Here is a 24,984-nt window from a genome sequence, read left to right on the forward strand (position 1 = left end):
TTCTAGACAATAATCACTATCACTGAAAAAGCCTCATTGTGTTCAGTTGAAAAAAACCCCTTGGGGCTGAGTGATTTTCTGCTGAACAAATGTAGGGTACAAATTGAGGATTCCTTTTGCTATTTCACATCCATCCATTCACAATTCACTGTGCAGCAATATCAGTGAAATTAAGCCCATAGGTTGGATTTCCTTCCTTGTAACAAACACCAAGTGACTCCCTCAAATAAAAGATGCCAGGATTAGAAGTGGAAAATCGCTGTCATTACCAGAATTGTGGCTGGGAATGAACTCTGATTAGAAGTGGATTAAATGCTGGTTTGGATTTACAAATCTGTAAATTAGACAGAAAATCCTCTTTGCTCACTGAGGGTGTCCCAGCTCACACCTGGTAAACCAAGACAGGTTGTGTTTGCTCTCTGATGGCCTGAGGCACATGGACAGGATTCTGCTTTCTTTTTTGAAAAATGCTGCTGACCAAAGACAATTAGCTGTCATTAATTATCTCCTTGTTCATTCCAGCGGATTCAGAGGATTTTCTCTGCAGCTCAAAGACCCCTTGGTGTTCAGTGAATGCCATGAGGTAAAACCTCTCTCATTTCACCATCCTTGTGCTGGTTTTGGCAACAGTGACTCTGCCAGGACCATGCTGGGCAGCATTTGTTTACCTAGGCCACAAAGTCACATTTTTCAATGCTTATAAAGGCATTCATTGAAAATTAGAAGTAAATTGCCAGTCTTACCTGAAACACTTGTGTGCTGAAGATTGTGCCCAACTACAGGGTAGAAGAAAAAAGCAGAGAAAGGAAAGAGAAGAGACTCTTTTCTAAAGCAGGTAAATTAATTATTGTCAGTCTAGAGAGATATTAACAAGTTTCTGTTGTTTCAGGAAGAAAATTAATCAATTATGTGAATTCTAGCAACACTACAGTGGTTTGTTTCAGGTTTTTACTATTATAAAAATTCTGTACTATGCTTCTCTAGATAAAATATTGAAATGAAGTCATTATCAGCTAAACTTACTTGCTTTCAAATTTTATTCAGCAGAAATTACCTTGTTAAAGTTTAGTTGAAAAACGACAATATTTACAGATGGATGTTGTTATGAATCTATTTGAGAATGTCTGACAGAATACATTTCCTTCTGAAAATGTGTTTACAGGATTGTCATTAATGTTTTGTGCTTATATTTAGAACATACTTAAACTGAATACTCTGTAACTTCACACCATCTATTATGATGTTTTAAAATCATATTATTTTCTTTCCCACATTGCCTCTCTCTTTCAATTGTGTCTCCCTGAACAGCTTTATCATCCTCTCCTGATTTACAAGCACTATGTTTATCTCTGAAGAAATGTAGCATTTAAGAAGGATTATTTTGTGCAAACTGAATTTCCAACCAGGAGTTTGGAAAGGATCCCAAACAGTTTGCATCTAAGCTATTTATTCTTCTGGAACCTGAACTATGCATGTATTAAAATAAAAAAGATAATTACAGTCAGTGAAATAGTTTCTTTTCCTCACATCTAACTCTCACATTTTTATAAAATGCAATATCAGATATTTTTATGAGAAAATTACCAGTCCATTTATCAATTCTTCTTGATATGAATCTGCTGTTAAAGATATCATTGCTTGTTGCTTTGCATTAGAAATTTGGGCATGAGCCTTAAAGCTGTGGGAAATATCACAGTGCAAACTCCTGTAGCAGAGGTTTGTGTGGTGAGACTACACCTGGAGGGTCTATGGGTAATAATAAACAAAAATATTAATAAATAATACTAAAACCCAATAATGGTTGCTATTGAAAAACCACACATATTTGAAGATGAGTAACGCAGTTTACATTTAAAACAATTATTTCCTGCTTGTTACATCCTGCTTTCACCAGTGGAAGGTGCAGCAGGATGCTCTGCCTGGAATGGGGGGAAACAGCTTGAACTGTGCCCTATGCATGCAGATTTATCCCCAGCCTTTCCCCATGCTCAATCACATGTACATTTACTGGTGTGCTTTTGCCTCCACACAGAAGAACAAATGAATGTACACTCAACATAAATCAACCAAATACAACTTGTGAATTGGGATTATTGATTGCTTCCTATACACTCTTTAACCCCCTCACTCCTTTGGCTGCCAGCTGCAGTTGCCATTGTCATTTATAATTGTTCTCATTGTTGCTTTTATGCTTTTCCTGCACAGGCAACAGATCAGCCATGTTGTGCAGCAAATCTGTCAGCACATGCAATATTGTCTCCCCCTGATATTCATTGATCTTCTGGTTGCTGTTGTTAAAAAAGCCCCAACCCTTCATATATCTCCTGCACACTCTAAATATCTGGCCCCTTAACTTACTGCACCATTTTCTTCTTTACTTTCATGGAGGAGGAAGAAATTGCATATTGTATTCAGAAATTTCAGATGGAAAAGCAATCATTTGTGGTTAATAATGATGCTAATTATGAAAAATTATGACCATGCATTCCCTTCAAAAGAAAACGAAAAAGAAGTAGTCTGGCCATATCTTATCTACAGGACTTTATCTTTTTAGTGCTGTTAGTAGGAATCATTTTTGTCACTTATTTTTGTACTACAACCACATCTCATGTCAAAGCATCTGAATATCTTTGAAAGTCAGGTCCTGTGTGCCTGAACACAGACATCTGAAGGCAAAGAATCTCGAAGAAACTGAAATCCTGCTTCTCAGCTGTAACCTCTGAAAGCAGAATTATGGAATTTAGTTATGTTAGATAGTGTACCCTGGTCAGATTAAGCTGCTGTTAACAGGGTGTTACTGCTTGACTGTTTGACAATGTGCTTTTTCTTCACCGCTTATCGTCCTGTGAAAGATGCAGCAGCAGAATTGACAGCCAAGATGTATGGCTTGCTAACTGCAAAAAGGGAAAAGCAGAACACAGAAATGTGCCTGATTTCAGCTGCAGGAAACCAAAACGGCCCCTTGATTTTTGGAACAAAATTTCCAGGATGTAATGCATGAAAGATAAATACAAATTTTCCCAGAGGGTTAAAAGCTCATTTCTTTTAAGTACATACCATTCAGGAGAACTGATTATTGTGGATTTTTAACTTTTGCCAGCAACCTTCAACACATGGGTGCATGGCGGTTTGCACGTGTAAATTGAAATGTCCACACAGATACATGCATGTGTAAAAATAGCTCAGGACCATCAACATTAATTACATTTCTTCCAGTACCAGTCAGGAAGGGGAACCTATTTTGCAAGAAGGCTACAGATACTTTGTGTTGTCTGTGTTATATGCACAGCTCTTTCAGCTCTGTATTTTGGATGATACTTCAATAAACTGAGCTCACAAATTTGGCTAACAATGCAGGCGGTTGGTGGCTGTGGGTTTTGTGTTAATTTGATGGCCATGCCAACCCTGGATTCAATAATGTGTTGCAATATTTATCTATGAATAGGGATACAAAGGAAAATAAAGGGAGTGAGCCAAATTCAAATTTACAGCTCCACTTACTGAACAATTTATAACACAGCTGGGATCCTGCTGTTTTGTCTGTCATTATGTGCACAACTACAATAATATTTTATCAGAAAAATTCAGCTTTATACTCAATGCCATAAAAAGTCCACTGGCTAATATGACACCCATACAGTCTCACCACCACAGTGGATTGTCATAAAGAACATTTAAACTTTGCAGAATCATGCTACCATTTCACCATCCATGACCAAGGTAGGAATATGGTCAATGTTTCCAGGAAAGTGAAACAATCCTTTTGTGTAGCAACAAAATAAATAACATTATGTGTACAATAAACACATGTATACAAAATATGGCGCCTTCTGAAATGGATTCTGAACGTTATTTAACAGGTGGGAGAAAAGAGCAACATGAAATTCATTACAATAAAGGCTCAAAGGCACAACGTCTTGGCTGAAAAAAAGAAGAATTCATAAAGTCCTAAATTTTTGGGAAAAAAAGGAAAAAAAAAAAGAAAAAAAAGTCAGATATTAAGAGCTTCATAAGGTAAATTACAGCGAAAGAGGATCAAGTTGGTGCTGTGCCTCCCTCATGGACAAGGTAAGGTGCACTGATTTTAGGGCTTTTGTTGCACTGAAAGGGTTATATACAGTAATTTGAAAAGAAAATCAATGATCAAAGCTTTAAACTGATTTGAAAATGAGTGCCTGAAGATTTCAGGACTGCAATACTCTTTACAATTTGAAAGAAATCAAAAGAAATCAAGAAATCAAAACAGTGAGAAGACAATGAGGGAGTCATAAGCGTCATTCCAAAGCCAGGCTCAATGTCTGAGCTTGTGAGTTTACAGAGAACTAGAGGTCTAGCTGGTGTCTTCATTTTTCCTCCTTTTGTGAAGGGACTATTTTGAAAATCATTCTAGAGAACACAAATGTATATAATGCTGTCAAAGAAAATGAATGCCTTAAAAAGATTCCCCTTGTACATGTGAAGGGTACGAATCCTTCAGCAGTCAAAATTTGGAATGGAATCAATTCCTTAGGACTGATTTCTAAGAATTGGAAGTTATTTAGGGTAGAATTTGTGGGGAAGAAGAACAAACAGATTATGAGTGTAATAAAGCCCTTGCATGCATAGAAATTATTTATTCAACCAGTACTACATAGTAGTGATTAGGTTTTGCTTTAAACTATTGTGTAAGGCCCTGAAGAGCAAAACTAACTAAAGATTCCAGTCTGGATTTCTTCCAGTACAATTACAATAGTCAGGGACCCTTTTTCATGTGTTTTCTGGATATAGTTATGCAGCCTGATTTTTTTCTGTAGGCACAGCTTTAATTTAATTTATAGTCTATCCATGGAAAGTCTTCAACATGATGTAGAAATGAAGACACATCTTACTTCCCTAGAGCCCAACTTTAGTGTTGGTCACACATGTTTGCACTGGAGAAGGAAGTTATTGTTCTTATACCTGTTTATGAAATAGCAGCAGCTTGGCCACAGACATAAAGATTACCTGAGCATGCCCTGGCACACCCAAAAGAGTTCCCAAAATTATCACTGTGCTAACATGGCTTGAAAGGAAACATGGTGTTTTTATGAAGTGGCCAAGCATCTATGATAAATTAGTGAGCCAATCAAGCAGTCTTTTGTGGCAAACCATGCAAGGAATGGTGTTGCTGTAACAAAACCCAACAAGAACAAAGTTTCCCCTGTGATTTCTGGTTAGCAGTACAAGTGGCACCAGATTCTGTGCCATGGTGTGTTTGCCTTGGCCCAGCAAATTGCCCTTGAAATGAACTCCCTGCTAACAGAGAGCCTGTGCTACAGCAACTGTTCTGCTTGCTGCCCTCTGTGATTAGGGACTGGAGCTAGGACAAATGAGAAATGAAGCCATAAGAAAAGGGAATTAAAACTCTGCTTCAGAGCTACTTTTGAGCAGGCTTAGTTTAGCATTTCTTTCCTCCCATACAGTACATATTCCACAGCAATTTTGAAAACAGTATAATTTAAAAGTTAACATTTGCTTAGCAGGTAGCAGCAGATAAAAGCTCTCATTTGCAGTGAGCAGGCGTATTTGTTATTGCCCCAGTCAATAGCTATTGACCTGGTACACCACTTCTGCTTATTACAACCAAATCCTTTTTCTTTTTTGTTCAATAGCCAATGACACTGTAATGCAAGGCACTGCTTACAAACTGATGCAATATCTATCAGCAAGAGCTAGAAGTTAATGACTAATGGTTACACAGAGGAAAGCATGTGCTAAGAACAGCAGTACACATCTATTAATCAAATGTACCACATCTGATATGCCTTTATAGCTTAGTGGAACTGCACTGCACATCAGATAAATAGTTTCTGTTGTTATTAATCTAGGTCTCAGCACAAAACACCTTTTATTCATGCTATCAGTAAATAAATAATTTGGCTAGACAAAGTTTTGTCTGACTTTCAGAGCGCACCTTTCAGTAATAAGAAATTTGGATTCGGCAGTCCTAGACTTAGTACTTTGGCAAGGCAACTGCTCTCCTCCAAGCTGAAATCGTGTTATTTTCTAAATGCCCCAGGTGGGGCAATGTAAAGGCAAGGCAACACTCTGAAGACAAAAAGGGAAGAGCAGAGTGCATTTGTCCATGGCTCAGCCTGCTTCAGGCCCCCCTGTGGCAGAGCAGTGCTGCACAGCCCTGTCCTTTACAATTCCTGTAACTTGCACTTTCTGTGCCTGGGGGTGACCTTTGCTTGTAATTCATGTAGCCTATTTTCATTCCACAACTATGGCTGCATAATTGGTTTGTTGTTTTTTTTTTAATCCTGCCTGACACCAAAGTAAATTCTTTCAAAGTCCCACTACTTGTTTTATATCTGAGATATGTATATTTTTAGACAACAGTGTGACTGTAAGAGTAACAACCCATATTTTTATACTACCTTCAAACAAATATTACAAAACATTAATGAAGTTTGTTGACTCTGGTGAAAGCAGAACTGCTACTGATAACTTTTTGGCTTACAGTTCTCTACAATCCTTCCTGTAGAACACCTAATACTCTAATATTGGAGCACTGATTTATCTGTTTTTTCTCTTTTCTGAATGCCACCTTGATTTCTCTCTAGACTGAGGTGATGAGGTATTACAGAAAGAAAACTGACAAATATAAAGATTAAACAATCATGCCATTGCCAAGGACATTGTTATACTGTACTCCCTATGCACCATTTAACTGGATTGGACAATGCTCCTAAACCACAACATTTTGCCTTTTTCAGATGAGACACACCCTACAAGATCCACCACATGGACCCCAAGCAGACCTGTGGTACTGATTCATAAACCACCCCTGCTGGTGAAGACTGGGGGAATTTAACTGCTGATACGCTCAGTGTGAAGCAGAGCTAAATTCACTGAAGTTCCTACACTTTTACATCTCTTGACAAGATCTCCAGTGCTGCTCACAGCATTTACTCGTGTTGTGTTTGTTGTCACAGAGCTGTTACTGACAGGAGAGCACACTAAGCTCTGTTTTTCCTGCAGTGCAGTGGGTTTTGTTAGTCTACTAACTAAACATACCTAAAACCCAATAAATTTGTCCTTGCAATACTGTGTGAGGAAAGAAAAAGATCATCTCAACTTAGAACCACAGAGAGACAGTTTTGAACATGGTTAAGTCATTCCACACACCTACTGAAATTCCATTCCAACCACGTGAGTTCAGGAGCTAAACTTTCCTTTTTGCTCTTAATTTTCCAAACATACATTTTCATGTTGTAATGAGGTAAAAAGAAGAAATATTCATAACATATTTGTTGTGTTTACTGTGATGATAAGAGGACAGTGCATTATACACACACTTCCCTTTAAAAGAAAAATGTAAGTTCTGCAAATTAGCAAACAACATGGCTTGGTTGAGACAATGATTGATTTTGAAAAGAATTTACCATGAGCTTTTTAATTCATTACTGAAAAAAGCTGTCACTGAGGAAATTACATGCATGTTAATTAGACTTCTTACTAGTTAAGTGATAACTAGAGTTTTCAGCCTTTCAGAAAAGTCCATAACACCACTAAACCTGCTGGATTTCAGAGGCAAGGAATCTCTATTGGCAGCTGCAACAATTATAAGGACTAAAGCATTTCAAAGATTATTCTGGAATTTTAGTCAATCTTTGCAGTATACAACAAGCTACAGAGTTTATTTTTATTTCTCCAAAATAGGAAATTCATCTTTTCTGGTACCAAAACCAGTAAATCTCAATCAGATAAATACTGAGCACTTTGCAGAAATAAGATATTTTACAAGATGATTTGACTTCATTGTCAGCTCAGTTACATTTGTGGTTTTCTCCAGTGACCCATAAGCAAACTCTCCATTCTATTTTATAAGAACCTGTAGAGACTTCTCTTGAACGAAGGTAATTGTTATTAAAAAATAATAATGAAACATTTCAAATTGCAAACAGACAGGCTATGCATTTCCTATTATGGTCCCAAACTTTGCAGTATTGACTGTCAATGACTTGGAAGATTTCTGAGAACTGTAACCCATACTGAATGAGGAAATAATGTTAATTTCAATACTAAATGAGACAGAATGGGAAAGCCAGCATAAAAGAATTAAGGAAAGGTATTAGTGACTTACTTTTTGTAACAACTCCTTCAAGGCGAATGATATTTGGGTGATCAAACTGTCCCATAATACTCGCCTCCCTCAGGAAATCTCTCCTCTGCCTGTCCATATAGCCACCCTTCAGGGTTTTTATGGCAACAGGGATCTCTCTTTTCCCTGGTGTCTTCAGACGTCCACTGCAAACTTCCCCAAACTCCCCTGAAACAGATCAAATATCTGTTAGCAACTCACAGTGCCTGTACAGAAGAATATTCAAGGAACTCACACATCCCACAGAAGTGGACAGAGAAATAACTGATTGAATATTCAGATTTATGAGCGTCATCACATCCCAGAAAATCAAAATATTCAGCAGCACTTGATAAGAAATGATCACCTTTCCTCTGTGCCACAGCAGAGATCATGTGAGCCTGTACTGCAAAAGGCAAACCTTCAGCCCTCCCACTGACACTGAACATTGGTACCAACAGGTTTGGGACATATAACTGAGGAAGGAATGTAATGACACTTGGGTTTTTATTCCACTGATGACAAAATATCTATTGATAGAAATATTTATCTCTAGGGGTGAAATGCACTAAGACATATATATTAAGAAAAGCCCTGAGACTATCAGAACACTTGACTATCCTTCAGCTACAGAAAACATCTAAAAAGTACTTTATGCTGTTATGACCTAGAAAAGCAGATGCATGTGGTTTATTTAAATGGAATTCCACACCTACTTGAAATTAATTATTTCCCTGTTCAGACAGCCAAAGGCCAACAGTCCCAGCAAAACTGGAGTTGTGCAGTGAGAGGAATCTCAAAACTTGTTTCCTCTGCTGTTTCCCTGTCTGTGTAGGGCCTGTGAAGGATGAGTGTCACCCTGAATTCTCCTTACACATTTAACAATTCAGTTTGTAGGGAATCACAGCTCTCCTTTGATCTTGAAGTCACACAGAAGTTATTTAGAGCCCCTACCAAACATACTTTGTCACTGCAGGTCAGTTTTCAATGGGTCATGATTCAATAAATGAAACACAGAAATATTTCAAAGTATATTTCAGTGCAGGTTGCTTTCACAGCAAATCTAAATTTTTTACCCCATTCATTTCGGAATCAGAACTGCTAAAAACCATAAAGCAAGTAATGAACAGATATATATTTAACTGGGGATTTAACACTCCATTGAGTGCTGTCTGTATTATTTTTCCCTAAATTTTAAGGACAGAAATAAACAAAATAAAGGAGCTCTATTCTGTAACAGTGCATCTTCAGAAGCAAATCTAGAAGAGAGGTACATTAAAGGCACAACCTTCACCTCAGAAAATTATAACTGCCTGATGTTACAGGATTAGAATGGATATTATCACAAGACTTTTATTTTATTAGGTTCTTTTGCTTCCACTAAAACAAAGCAAAGTTTTACTATCTTTAGATCCAGGAAGAGTGAGATTAAAATAACAATTTCATAGCTTGTCTTTCACTTCAATGACAGAGGCATCATCAAGTGCAGGAGTACAATTAACACACTGCTGAACATAACCTCTGAATAAAATAGTAACTTCCTAAATAACTAAAAAAATCAGGTGGTCCCAGGTCTTTGTACAGTTCCTCCCACCAATTTATTTCTACTTAATTATAAAAAAATAAATTAAAGATGTGTACAAATATAAGATTTGTGAAAATATATGTCATTAGAGTGATGCTCTGGGAATCTTTTGACAAAAGGGGAGGTTGTGTGAGGATTTTCCTATATGATTTTTCCCCTTTCACCTTTAGAAGGCTCTCCTTCAAAGTTTTCTTGCCTGACTACTTGTACTGAAAAAGCAGTAGATAATTTGGACTTGTAAAGTGCTCCCATAAAAGGAAGTGATGAAACCTGATTGTTTTGCAGGAGACATGGTCTATCAATCTTCTGCTCTGTGGCATGTTCAGCAGGACCAGAACACTCCTCTAAAGCCATGACCTTATTGCATCTTGCTGGTTTTTCAAGCTTAAATGCCTAAAATGAGAATTATTTTCTAATTTCTTTCTCTTGATGAAGCAAAAAACACTAGAGCCTTAATATCCATTGAAAAGGAAAAATACTAGAGCCTTAATATCCAGATTTTTAAAGAAATTCTGTGGCCAATAAATCTTCAGAATTGCAAAATCTCACTTCAAGACTAATTTGGAAAGCATAGGTTACAGAATAAACCATTTAACTACTACAAGATTATACAAGAATATTACAGCTTCAGAATTTCATAAATAATGACATTCATCCCTCGGGGACTGTAAGAGGCTGTTACCAAGTGCTTTAAAATGAATTAAACTGAAGGAGGCAGCTGAACAACTTGCAATTCCAAGCTTTATTACCTGTACAACATCCAAAGCAGGGGAAGCAACCTCTGTTTCTTTCACTTTTTTTTTTTTTTGGATGCATGATTTGGAAAGTTGGAAAGAAATTTCCCTCCTCTTGGATATTGGGATTGATAAACAGGTGAACATAAAGACTACCAGCAGTTTTTTTTGTGACATGATGTCAAACTTGAGATCATCAGCCACAGAACAGACAGAAACCTAAGGTGTATAATAACTTCTGCATTAGACTAGATGGAGATCAATGGTAAAATTTAAAGCACTGAATTATTTACACCGAGACTTTGACAAGATTTCATCCCACAGTAGCTTTTCTACACTTCTGCTCAGATAAAGAATTTTCAATGTTTTTCAAGTCAAAAGGGGAATGGGTTCAACCAAAGGGGTTTTTCACATCTAAGAATCTCATTCTCACTGCTCAAGTTTGAAGATAAACAGGATAAATGTTGACCCTGCAGCAGCTGAGGTTCATGACTGCATGTGTAATAAGTTGAAGCTAAGAGCCAGATGTCAATGAAGTCAACATTTTTCCTTGCTCCAGGGAAAAGGCTGATCACAACTAGAGAAAAAGATAGAGTCCACTGCCTGTTCAGTTTTAATAAAATGTAAATAATCTCTGGTTTAATAACAGAAACCTCACCCACCTTCCTGTATATTATACAAAAAGGAGCTAATTGAGCAGTCTAGGAATTTAATCTGTGCAAACCCCACATCCCTTTCTGCATTCAGCAGGGCATATGTGATACTGAAAGTGAAACAGGAGTATTCACTCACTTAAAATTCTCACGTGCAGCCTGGTGTTACTGCATGGGATCAGAACAAATGTCCCAGCACAGACAGAGGCTGCTGATAGAACTGAAAGGTCACAGCACCAAACACAGCTCAACTCACTCCCCCATTTCTGCTTGTGGAGAACTTGCAGGAGATTTAGATCATGCAAAGAATATTATATGCTCTGGGAAAAACTGAAGAGTTGGTCTCTTCCTCAAGTTTCAACATTTTAACAAAGAATATATATTGGAGGATAATTGCAAATTGTAAGACAGATTTGATAAAGTAACTTCGGGGAATTCATTCCTTGAAGAGGGGCTGAACCTTAAACCAAACAGCAAGAAGAGATGGAGCAGGAAAATGTGTATGGGTGAGATATAATTGCCAAATACTTTAAAGTATAACTTGGGTACAGAGTTAGGTTGGAGTTAAGCTGAGAAAAGAAACTAACTAAAAATAATTGCCTTGAATGTCACAGCCATCAGAACTGCAAGTAGGAAATTATCAAGAACTTTTGGACATGACTTTTTCCACTGCAAAAACAAACTGGAAACTGCTTTCCAGTTTGGAGAAGAACAGTTTTAAAAATGTCATGACCAGAAATGCTGTTTTTTTTGTTTTTTCAAGTATTTGTGATTTTACTTTGGCAGTTTCAGATTGAAATATTTTGGTTCTTGAAAGAAAATAATTTTTGTTTAAAAATTTTAAGTTACAGAAATTAAAAATGAGAATTAATGGCCAAAATAAAACGTTAAAACACAACAAATTTAAAAGTGAATCTGTTAACTGACTTGTTATAAGAGAAGATGTTGATTTTTGGTTTCGCTTAGGTGAAAACTGTGAACATCTTTTAATAGTAATTCTCTTGTGATAAGAAATCCATGTTTTATCCAATTGAAATGTGTAGAACAGAATTAGAGAGAATGCACAGAGATCTTTAGGACTGCTGAGAATTATACTGATATGTTATGTCCCTAAGCAGCTACTGAAGAACTGTGTGGGAATTTGCACTCTCCCTGCCTCAGCCATGGTGCTTAAACTGTATCTTGTATGCATGGAAATGGGTTTAAATTTCATTGCAACCTGTTTGCAAGTCCTGTTAGGTGAATATTGTTGAAGTTGGCAAATTACCTATGTAATTTTATAAAATAAAAATCACAAAAATAAAACCCATAAAAGTAAAATATGTCAAAGCACACACTTCCATGCATACAAGAAAGCAGAGAGAGAAGCTGAGAGAAGAGTTTTCATAAATGAAATAAACTGAGATTAAGGACACAATTTTAATCTGAACTAAAACAATTAATCCTTGTCTGTTGTATTCAACTGAAACCAGCAGTTAGACAGATGTGGAATGTGGCTCCATCTGCTTTATAATCTAAGACATCAATATCTATAGTGTGTCTGAAGCAATAGAAGAAGGCAAACTGAATGTTCCCTCTGGGGGCTCTCCCAAGCTCGTAATTCCAGAGGGGCACAGCTCCAGCTGCAGGTGATGTGGCCCAAGCAATCAGGTAAACTGGGCCACTCCGGCACTATGGACAGCAATGTGAAACACAATCTTCTCTTTTACTTTCTCTCTCCTACCACACCTGGTTTTATTTCTGTAGGATTATTGCACAACATTGTCTAGTGCATAAAACACTTCTTAGCAACGCTGGGGATATTTCCATGGTTATCAGTGCTGTAACATATCATTGAATGAGGGGTTTAAACTGAAAAATACCCTTCCTTTCTAGAGTGACTAAGATATATGAAACAATATTAAAAAAAAAAAAGGATTACAGGGCATCATCTTTCATAGTGTCTACATCCTATCAACAGATCTTCCTCTTCTCCCTCTCTGCCAGTGATCCTCCTCCAGACAGAAAAGTCTATCCCAAGCCAGCCTCTCCTTTTCCTCCCTCATACTCCTCCAGTTTTCTATTTGAGAAAAAGTTTTTCTCAGTCTTCTCTATTCAGAACTTATATCCCCATAGAAAGAGACTCTGATCTAATTTCACCCTCAGTGATTGAGAATCCATGACAATAACTACGGCACATGCTGAGTGACACAGTGTTTTGAATACATCTGAAACAAAACAAAGAAATCCCCAACAAACCAGGCAAAAAAAATCAATCCTACACAAAAAACTGATAATGAATTAATTTCCTAAAGCTTATGAAAAGCACTATTGCCATGCCTAGAGATGTTTTCACAGTAGGGATAGTTTTACCTGCCCCAATGACTCTCTCAATACGAATTCTTGAAGGATCAATCTCCTTGGCAAACTCATGGACAGCAAGAGATGGATCTTCGTAAGTGTCTGGATCTATGTATGTTTTGAGTCCTGGGAAATGTACTGCAAGAAAGAGAGAACAAGAGGAATCAGGAACTCCTTGACATTCATGCATTGCAACAATAGTTTTCTTTACTTTTTTTTGACTAGATAATTGAAAGGACTGACAATAATATCTTCCAGGTTTAAAATTTCAGAAGCCAACAGAAGAAGCAGGTCACTTGAAAAAGGCTCTGCAGAGACACCAAGTGAGGGCTCAATGATATGGGGAAAAGCACGGCCTCAAAACAACGGTGATTATTGCCAAAGCAGTTCATCTTCCCCTTTGCTGCTCCTTGGACAATTGAGGCAATCTGTCCTTTGCTTTGAAAACAGTTGTTTCTAGTTCTCCCCTTTCATTTAGGAGTAGATGGCTGAACATCCTGTTTTGCCAAACAGGTTAAATCTTTGAGTTCCTTTTCTCTAAGGATGAGTCCTGGAGGGCTGTGCTGCTTTGTTCTCTTCTCATCAGCTGGAACAGCCAGAGAGCCAGGTGCAAGACGACAACAAAAATATCCAAATCCATTTTCAAGATAATTTCTGTCTGTTTCCTTGGAGATGGCCATGGCAGTGGTGGGTTGGTGCCAGATTGCTTTGGCAGGCTCCAACAAGCTGTCATTTTCTGGCATGGCTGATATCCCTTGTGTTCCTGAGTGTAGCATTTTCAAGAACTTGTGTTGTTTATTCTGGACTATTTGTGTGGGAATTCTTTTAGGCTGCTGCCATATTGTGATTAAGTTCTGGAAAACTCAAGTTGATGCTAATAATCCATCAATTTATAAGGACAAAGGCATCTGCAGCTGGGTCCAGAGAATCCCTTTAAAAAGAATGAAGCATTTCTCAGCATTCTTTCTCCTGTCAGTTAATAGCTGAGCCTAAAACAGTAATTCCTCTTTTTTCTTGGTTCTGTGGAGCACACATATGAGTAGAGACTTGCCCCCTCCAGTGCGATGCTGAGATCACTACAAATGAATGGGAAGGCTCTGAGATGAAGCTTTGTGTCAACATGAAATACAGTCATCATTTACCCCGGCCTGAAAGACACTGAGTGAGGCTTTTTCCAAATTCAGTCACGGTCTCAGAGGCATATATCAAACTCTCCAGGAGGAGGGTTTTTGTCTTACTTTATTTCTGGCCATGCTTGGAAACAAATGACAAAACCATCTTTCTAGGCAGTATACTTTATGGGCAAATGTGCCCTCTTCCTTGACAGAAAGAGACACTTGGCTCGATATAGTGGTGTCACCTGAAAAAATATTTTACTTCTGGTAACTTCTCTGTTGATCATAGCATTTCCACAGATGTTATCAAAATGATGAAAGAATAAAATCTGATACCCTTTGCGCAATACCCTTTGAATAAAAAAAAAACCCATTTAAATTGTTACTTTAACAGGAAACAGTGAAGCCACTAATTTAAAGTAGGTAGCTAAACTAAGCTATATAAACTAATTATTGCCCATGAGAGATCACCAGGATTTTCTCTCACTGTACTGATCAGTGAGCAGGAACATGAGGGAAGACAACCCATTCCACTTCTTATTTCTTGGGTGGCTGGAAGCGTAGATCCCTAAATCCATAGAGAACTAGAAACAAATAAGTCATACAGTCACCAGGAGAGGAATTCTGAGGCAGAAATCCAATACCCAGAACAACTGAGAATTCAAAGAAATAAACCTGAAAACCTGCTAAATATTATTAGCTGAATACCAAAAAACCCTTTAATAATACGTTTAATAAGAATAGATTTAGTGAAATTGCAAACAAAAATAAAGACCACTGATGATGCAGACAATAAGGAACTACTCAAATAACCAGATTAAAACACCAAGGGCAAAAGCTGTTCAGGAAACAGTGGGCTTTCTTCATTTAAAACATGATATAGATATTATATAGTGTTGAACTACTTACAGTGTCCATTTTGCAAATGAGCCCTTCTTTTCTCCTCAGATTTCATTTTGGCCTTTATGTACCACTGGCATCTTAAAAAGAAAAAATAAAAAAAGTGAGGTTTTAAATAAAATACTTGCCATGAATAAAAGAGATGTACACCGAGTTTTTATCTGCAATTTTATGAAAGTCAAGTTCCTTACATTTGGAATATATATTTACTTATGAATCTAAAGAGGGAAATATGCATGATGAACTACAAATAGATTATATACAAAGAAAAACAAATCATGGTTGGATGATTAGCATGACTGTGACTACCTGAGTTTAAGTTTGATGTAATACTTTTTTTTAAGTTTGACTCCTCCAAAGAGTTCTGATACTTCAATAAATTATTACTTTCCTGTGTTCCTGTTTGCATACATAGACTTGTAGTAATTAACCTTATCCCATTAACTTTCATATACAGTGGGCAAAATACCCTCTCATTTTCTTAACAATAGAATTATAATGACTCCTCCATGTTTCATGAAAAAAAGAAAATACTTTTTCACATCAGGACCCCTTTTTTTCTCTTATTGCTGAGTGGCTCTGTGTAGTCTGAGCTGCTGAACACTGCCTACATGCAGATCTGATAATGCTGATTTAGGAGGTCATAGGCAGGACCAACTGTTTCAGTCAAGGAAAAAAATATTTGCTCTTAGTCTTAAAGCTCTTTCTCACTCACTGAGAAGCCTAAAAATTACTATTTAGAGGGAAATATTTTGGTTTAAGGGATACCAAAGGGTTGTTGAGGCTCTGATGTCTGTGGAGAACAGCAGTGCCGGCGGACGTGTGTGAACATTAACAGCATTATAAAATTAAACAAAAATAATTACAGTCAGTAAATCTATTTTAAGAGTGAAGATCTTGGAGGAATAGGTGAACACACCCACCTCATTTCAATGGTTTGTTTAAACTGCTAAAACACAGCAGGAACAGTCACAAGTTCATTCACTGCTACACAGGTGGTGAGGAGGAATTTAAGGGCAGAAACTCCCAAAGCTGATGTGCCCTTGTGGGGGAATGCAAACCAGTGGATTCTCAGACTCTGTGGAAACCTTGAGATTGAACACCAGTTGCTGGCACTCCCTAAGGATGCCAGTGTCATTTTTAGGACCTCAACAAGCGGTCTGTAGGGTGCCACCTGTCCAGAGCCCTAAACACAAGCTCTTACACTCCAAGTGCTTGCCCAAGGGGACAGGCAAAGAAACAAGACTTCAAATTCACCCAATCCTCCTAAAATTCCATGTGGCCCCAAAGTTTGACTACAGAAGCCAGTGATTAATCACCAGTGGAGGAGTCTCCTCATTCTCTGCTCATGCTGGCTGCAGAACAATGGGAGATAAGGCCAAATCAGACTGAGCTTTAACATCCCATGTCCCGAAACTGAGCCAGGACCCCAGTCCTGTGTGTTGAAGCCTCTGTTGCTTCCATATTCCTATCTGCAACTGACAGCCCTGCTTCCTGATGCTCCTGGTGGATAATGACCCAGCAGAGAGCAGAGGCAGGTGCTCATTTCACCCAGCCTCTCCTCTCTGAATAGGCTCATCAGCAGCCCTGAGACTCGACAGCTCATCAAATTGGTAATTCTAAACAGTGAGCAGAGCACATCTGTAGGGTACCAGTGCCATTTTTCATGCTGAAATTTGCCTCCAGTCCTAGAGTAAATTGAGTATTTATTCCAAATCTCCTTGCTCTGTCTTCTGTGGAACATGCTCTTATCACTGCATTTAAGCAGCACTCCAAAATGAATTCCTATCTTACATAATTGAAATGGTCCCATTGAGTAAGGCAGTAGAAAGCTAAGAGAATCTCTGATATTCTTAACAGTAGAAAACAGGAGGAAGAAACACAAAAAGAAACCCATTTCCACAATTTTTTTTTCACTCCCAAGTTTAGTGATTTTTTTTCTAAAGGAAGTGTTTGAGCTGTTTCAGGATTTCACATATGGATTCCACACAATAATTTTCTCTGGAAATTTGTCTCTGTCTGAATAATTCCTCTTTCTTCTAAAACATCCTACTCTTTGTCACCTTCTGTAGTAATTGCAGGAATATTTACTCAGCCTCTAAGATTATCTAAGGCCACAATATGTTCCAAGGTTAACTGTTCTCATTACCTTCACCAGAATATTAGATTTAACTGGTTTTATTATTTAGCAAGGAGAGCATTAATTCACATAATGGCAGCTACTGCAATGCCATATTTAGGGTATTGCAAAAAAAACCTCTGGTGTGCACTGATAGAACTTCACATTTTTTTAAAATTAGAGGTAATGCTATTCCAAAAAAACAGATGTGTAATTACAAATCCAAAAGCGCAGCCCCATCTGTTGATATCTGAGTAGTGCACTCTCTAAAGTTTTGCAATTGACAGTTATGAGATTTTGTAAAATACACTGCAGGGATTTTTTCTTCTTTTTTTTTTTTTCCTTTTCCACGTAATGTGAGAGCCTTGAGGGCATAGCAGGTATACTGCATTTTTAAATGATCACTCTGAAGGCAAGAGGTCCAGAAACTTATTTCTAAATACCCATACTACTTATTGATTTCACATAATTTCTTATCTCCCCAAACTGTGTTTATAAAAAACCACACTTACAAAAGAACTGTATGACCAGTGCTGAACAAAGAGGATATTCCACCTTGTCTAACCCCAATTTTAGCTCTGAAAATGTGGTTTAATGACTTGAATATTATTCTTAAATTTTTAATTTTAGATGGGACGATATGAGAACAGTGTTTTCATTACCTGCCAGTGATGAGGAAGAACAAGGTGAGGATGACCAGCAGAGTGAATCCACCCACAGCAGCAGTGGCAATTACAAGAATCTGTCCCTGCTCTGCAGCCATATCAGAAGCTGAAAGAGAAGCACAGAGAAAAGGGGTTGATGCTCCATCCATCACCCAGGGATTTTTCAGAATGGCTGAAAAAATTTCAATGGTCAAATGTTGCAATTTGTTTTTAATGCTTTCCTCAGTGTTCAGCAAGGGCATCAGATGCAAATGTGTCTGTGAAGTGAGAAACCATAATCCATATCCCAACTAGGATGGGGGGAGAAGATGTTTGCATGTTTCTAAAAGGAGGATTTGTCATTATCAGACACTTGCAATTTACTAAAATTTGAACATGACAGGATTTTGGACATAAAATTGTATTTTCTTTTTTTATCTTAATCCTGCACCTAATTCAGAAGTTCTCTCCATCCCCCTGTCCCAGTGAAGTCAGCAGCAGTGCTGGGTATGTGAAGATACTAAATTGGGTTCAGGAGGAACCAAAACAAAACCCTCACACCTAATTTGTAGCTTCACACATTCTTCAGCATGTCTGCTGTTCAGTTCCATTGTCACTAAATACATATAACATGCTTTGGTGATTAGCAACACTGCAGTTGACAAAAAAAAAAAAAAAAAAAGCTTATGCCTCTTGTTTTTCTCTCTGCTTTTTTGTAGGATGTTTAGGAGTTAAAAAGATCACCTGAAATGATCCACTCACTTCCTAATTTTGTTAATTTATAGTGTGTAATATTACATTTTTACATGGAGTATTTACCTACTTACAGTCCAGGTGGTCCTCACTGCCTAAATACTACATGAGCAGAAAAAGAATAAGGCTCAGTCTTTTCTCTCTGTCTCCTGTCTTGTGACTCCAAAGTTTTAGTTGCTAAACTCTGTTCCACTTGAACATTTACACCACATGACATTTACCCAATTCTTACTATTTCCACGGGAAATAAAACATTGTATTGAAAGAAGAATAAATAATTCAATTCAATGGCTTCTGAAAACAGGAGTAAATACAGAAAAGGGAATAATTTTTACATCAGGAAAACAACTTTGATTTGCTAAACTTGCAAACTGTTCAATAAGCAAATCTTCAGCTTTCTTTAGGCATCAGGTATTAAAGCTTAGGGAAATCACCCAGGCTGCTGTCTAGAAAGCTCAGCAGGTGATATTCTCTCACTTTGCAGCTGATGCAGCTCAATGCAATGCACACATTGCTACCCAAAGCCCCATAAAACGCTGTTTCCTAGAAAAGCATTTGGCTTCTGAAGATTTATGTGTGGCTTAAAAACTCGTGGTGTAAACTGGCTTTGTAAGAGTAATTTTCAGCAAAACAAACTTTTTAGGTTTCTGCCATTAGCTTTCTGTCCAAATAATTTGATGGAAGCATGCACAGGCAGTAAATTACGAGGGATTCAGTGGCCAGACAAGTTAAATATACACATCTTCCAAGAAATCATGGAGCAAATATTGACTGAACAGTTAAATGATATCTAGTGATGTTATGGCAGTGGATTCCAGCTCTGTGTTACCTTCCACTCAGGCTCAGGTTTAGTTGGAGAAATGCAACATAACAAATATCATGCCACACAAGTAACAATGCCAATGCTGAATACAATTTTCAGACTAGTGGTGGTTGTGCTAAATCTGGCAAAGATTATTAAAGTCAGGCAAGGTTTGAAGTTGTGCATGGAGAAGGTTTCAGAGAAATATTTCCTGCCCATCTCTGCAGTGCAGAGGACAAACTACAGCTCTCCTTTTGTTTTTAATATGAAGAAGATATGTGCAAAAATAGTGAATTTGGTAGGAGGAAAGCAAAACACAAGCACAAACTTCACAGCAAAATTTGTCAAAAGACAAATTAACTGTGATTTTGGTACCAGAAGTACCAAGATGAAGATGTGCCCTGGGTAATTTCTGGATGGAGCTGCTCTTTTTTTGTGTTCCAGCTAAAACAGAATCCAATCCACCATTTAATAACATACATTTTTCTATGAGGAACCAAAGTCACATTAATAGAGGGGAGAAATTCAGACTGATTTATGTTCTTTCTGCCTATAAACAATACAGATTTTTAGCTGAGACTGTACCTACTTGAAAAGTGATAATTCTGTTTCTCTTGTTTGTATTTTACAGAGTTGAAGACATGAGGATTTTTTTTTTCATGTAGTTAAATCACTACAAGGAGTTTTCAAGCCTGAAACTTCCAGATGACCTTAATTTACCTGTCAGATAAAAATGTCAAATGACAGACAAGAATAATTGGAAAATGTAAATTTGTTAAAAACTGACAGAGAGGCTGGTAAGGCAAAATGATGGAAATATTTGTACGCAGACTTATCACATACAGGTAAAAGGTTCCACAAAAAACTATTTAGGCATTGAGATGACAGTAATCAGAGACTCTCAATATCTAGAATTTTTACAGCATTTTACCACTCTAAATTAAATTCTATGTGTCTCTCAACCTCTCTGCTCTTTTCTCATTTTTCCAGCTTTGTCTTATGGTGAAGTTGTAAATACTAAGAGCATTATTTGTTTCTGTTGTGCATGCTCTTGAATATTTTTGTCACTTCCTGGTTTTCCTTTCTTATTTTTTTCTGTGTATATTGGTCTGTGACCCTGTGTTTCTCCTCAGAACTTCTGGACAAGACAGAAAAACACAGTTTAAAAATCAGGTTGTGAAGCCAAGCAAGTTCCTGCAACCTCATCTCATCCCTTTGTGTGTACATATGAGAGTGCTGCATTTAATCCCAGAAATACACAGCATTTTTTTTTCCCAGAATCTCATGTTGGACAATATGGCCAGCATTCCTATAGCTAAAATCAATATTTTTTCTGTCTCTGCACTGTCCAGGGCACCTGAACTTTATCATAAACCATGAGCAGAGCTCAGGGAGCTTAGCACCACTCTAACTGGGCTGACTGCTTAGTCTGGTTCTATTTTTCATTCTGTCTACCTGTCTCCTAAGTGAGTTCACTTGGAAAGAAAACACTTAAAAAATGAGTAGTTAAGACAAGAAAAAAGGGAGAATTTATGACTTATCCAAGATGTTTCAGTAGTATACTGCAATGTTTGGGTGGCATAACTCTTCAAGCACATTTCACCTGCTACTGATGTGATTAGTCCAAGTGATTTTAAATCTGCAGCATGGATTATACATGCACCCAGTAGCTTAGATCCAGATAAACTCCTCACTGCCATTGCTCTCCATGCCTAACTCATGCTATATGCCTGAAATGATGCTTGAAGTTTCTAATTGCATTGTTCCAGTTTCCTTGCTCAGCACCATGCCCAGAAATCCCCTCTGCATCCAGCCTGGTGTCAGTTCTGCCCCTACAATTCACTTTTTACATCCATGCCCCGTCTCATCTTCTCTCTACATTCTTCACTGAAATGTATGGAGGAGGAGCTGCACCTTCCCTGCCCTCTGGGCTGAAGGGCAATACCCTGAGGCTTCCTCTTTTCCTCACTGGGCACACTGGAGGAAATGGTGCAGTTGTTTTAGTCCCAGTGCAAGAGGCTGAAAACCAGAGAGAATCTTTCAGCTCTGCTCTTTCTTTCAGCAAATTTCTCCAAAACATTTTACAAGTTGGTGTATTTGGCTGGAAGCCCTAATGACAGCTCACTTCTGCCTCTCAGCTACATCCCTTGGCTACTTCAATTTGACATCAATCAGGCATCAGACCCTCCAGCAGACTGGAAGATAAAAAAGTGACAGAAAGACAGCCAGACTGATAACAGTGAGCAGCTGTAAGACAGATAAGCATGGACAGTGAGCACTGGAGCTCTAACAGACAGGAGCAGGCTGTCAGCGGGATTTACAAGGCATCGTAAACAACAGTGCTTAAGAACAACAAAGTCTCATTAGGGCAACCTTTACATTTTCACAAGTGCAAATGTATTTCCTGTGCAGGTCCTGTGATACAGTGAGCTGATGGGCTCCAGCCAAAGGCCAAATGAGAAGGCAAAGGTGAACTTAAAAGGGACTCTCAGTAGCATAAGAATGTAAAACTTTTTGGTGCCTATCCACTTGAAATACTTCTTCCAAGTGTTTTCCCCTAATCTCCACTTCCTGGCCGGTGGATACATGGAAAGCCTGTGCAGGCAGTTGGAGATCTGAATGAGGATGTTGGTCTTGTTTAGGAAATGCAGAGGACAAGTGAAGTCTGGGTTTTCTGGAGACATGCAGTGGTGCAATCAGATTTGATTCCCAAAATCAACCGTGAAGAAAAAATGGCTAAGAGTATTAAACACACCCAGGAAATAATTAAAGACTAAATGAGACATTCTTTGGTATCCAGAGCTGACTAATACTGAACGGACAGTAGGATTTGGCAGAGGTGGGGAGACATCTAACAAGAAGTTTCTAAATATGAGATATGGGTCATCTGATTTGTTTTGTTTCAATAATTCACTATTGTCAAAACATTAAAAATCATAAAAAACCCAAGAAAACTCAATTTTGCATTGGTAATACAATGGATTTTTCTAAAAATCCTTAGGATAGCTTCTCTGTCATGGCATGAACCAGGGCATGTGCTTAAACCTGCACTGGAATCAATGATTCAGGACCCTTTTCTTGAGCTTTGGAGTTCTGGAAAGAATGGAGACACATCTGGTGGCAAACCCGAAATAGCCTGATTTGATCATGAAAAGTTAAAGATAGATTTTGTGGATGCAGAAAGAGGGAGAAGAATGTGAAAATTCAGCAGAATTTTCTGGCAATACACAAAAATCACCACCTGAGACTATGGTAAAGAAATTAAAGTTATTGATCCATCAAGACTGCAGTTTCAGCCAATTATTTTTTCACAGTCTTCAACTTTATAAAACACCTAATCAGGTATTCTATTAGCATTTCTGAAATGTATTGTTAATAATTTAAAGTATGCAAAGTCTGCATTGCTTTTGGATTAAAGATCATAATTCACATTTCACATTCACAAATTCACATTTATTACTCTGTTCAGCCCAAGCACAAGTATGTAGTGCATAAATGTACATGAATGCTACTTTGTCCCTTAGGTCCCTTCCAGAACAAGCCAACCATTCCACTTGCAGATTATTTTTTCCTAATGATGAGAAGGCCAAGAAGGAAAATACCTTGATTTTAGAACAAGCCCTGCTTAGGCATGAAAACTGCCTAAAAGCTGTAAATTGTCCAATATTTTAAAAATTTCTCTTTGCAAAAGGACCTCTGAGGTAATGTAAATAAAAAGCTTCTCTAGGAAAAAAATAAAAAGAATCATTAATTAAAAAAAGAACCCAACAAAAAAGATATTCCAAAACCAGCTGGTTAGAAGAGAGGAGAAAAAAAAAAACAGAGTGGTTATAGTCAGAGATTAAAGCATCTCTGCCCTAGGAAAAATGTTTTTCTTAATTGTCAGAACACATTTCATTCTCTGTTAGGAGGAAGCAGAGTGTTTCTGTGGTGACTCAGATAGCTGGCAATTCTGACAGATAAAAGCAGGAGCTACAAGTGAGGTTTGTGCTCCAGTTTAAAGCCCCGGCAGTGGCAGCTGTGTGTGTGCTGGAGTGCATGAAAACCTGCCAGCTTTGCTACGAGTGCTGTGCCTGTAAGGTGCTGAAACAGAGACTGAATAAAATGGCAACAAGAAACAAAGTCACAAGTGGTGGTTGCTGTGCTTTGGAAAGGTTTCACATTTCCCAGGTGCAGTTCTGGGCTTTAAAAAGGGGAGAAATGCCTGTTAGCATCCATTCATCCATCCCTGCTTCCTTGGGGAGAATTTTTCTGACTATCCTAGGTAGCTCCATTTCCTAGCAAAAAGAAAACACAAATTTCACTCTTTTGGATGCTCCACTTGTTTGTCTTTGCAGCAGGAGAAGAGTTCACAGCAGAGCTCCCCAGGCTGTGGCTGCCTCAGTCTGTGGGTCAGTAAGTGAGGGCGCTTCCCAAAAAGCACATCAGCATTCACAACTAACTGCTTCCACCACTACTGCAGATTTTCCCTTCTCTCTCCCTCATGTACCACCTTGAGCAATCCCACCAAAATGTTTTAGTGTTCCTGGTGATGATCTATCTATTTTACCCTTTATAACTGAAGTGACCCAGGTAGTGTTTCACCCAGGACACTGTCCTGCCAAAAGACAATGTGTTTTAGGACATTGACATACACATCTCAGAGCTGATGAATCATTAATTTTCTATAATTAGGCTATTAAAGAAAAAACTTAATTTTTGATTGTTTGCTTTAGTACCATCTATTAACAAATTCTGTCAACATTCAAGCAGGGTAAATGGAATAACCTTGGATGTTTACCTGCAACTGGTCTGGGAATTCTTCTCCACTGTAACATGTCCAATTGGCAGGGAGCTGTTACAATCTAAGGTTGATTAAAGAGTATTTCTATCAAACACAGGACTCAAAATATTTTTTGTTATTTTCATGAGACTGCTGGTTGATAAATTCTCTTTTCATAACACAGACTTTTAAATCACTCTATTTTTCCCAGCCTTCTCATGAAAATGCTACTTTTGAGTTAATTCAAATATAATTCGAAGTCCACAAAAAGTAATTGCTAAAGTGGAATTTTCACCAAGTGACTTGTTTCTAGCAAGGAGGGTTGGAAAGAGTTGCAATAGACTGCCTTGGCCTAATATTATTTGCTTTCTTTCAGAAAAATTGAGAAAAATGTATATTAAAAAAATGAGAAAATTTTCAGCTGAGCTGCCCACTGCCAGAACAGCAAATGATGAAGAGAGATTCCTACACAG

The 24,984-nt window shown here is 37.8% G+C and overlaps 1 protein-coding gene across 5 annotated transcripts in view; it reads right to left on the reverse strand.

Moving 5' to 3' along the window:
* Window positions 1-24,984, reverse strand: part of EPHA6 (EPH receptor A6) — a 367,730-nt gene that overhangs the window by 76,924 nt on the left and 265,822 nt on the right. For all 5 annotated transcript variants that reach the window (XM_074531375.1, XM_074531379.1, XM_074531363.1 and 2 more), the window contains 4 exons: window positions 18,213-18,321; window positions 15,441-15,511; window positions 13,429-13,554; window positions 8,108-8,293 (listed from right to left, as the gene is read on the reverse strand). In XM_074531375.1, the coding sequence (XP_074387476.1) occupies window positions 8,108-8,293; window positions 13,429-13,554; window positions 15,441-15,511; window positions 18,213-18,321 (492 nt within the window). The remainder of the gene's footprint in view (window positions 1-8,107; window positions 8,294-13,428; window positions 13,555-15,440; window positions 15,512-18,212; window positions 18,322-24,984) is intronic.

This window comes from Zonotrichia albicollis, chromosome 2, assembly GCF_047830755.1.
Source record: "Zonotrichia albicollis isolate bZonAlb1 chromosome 2, bZonAlb1.hap1, whole genome shotgun sequence".
Lineage (NCBI taxonomy): Eukaryota > Metazoa > Chordata > Aves > Passeriformes > Passerellidae > Zonotrichia > Zonotrichia albicollis.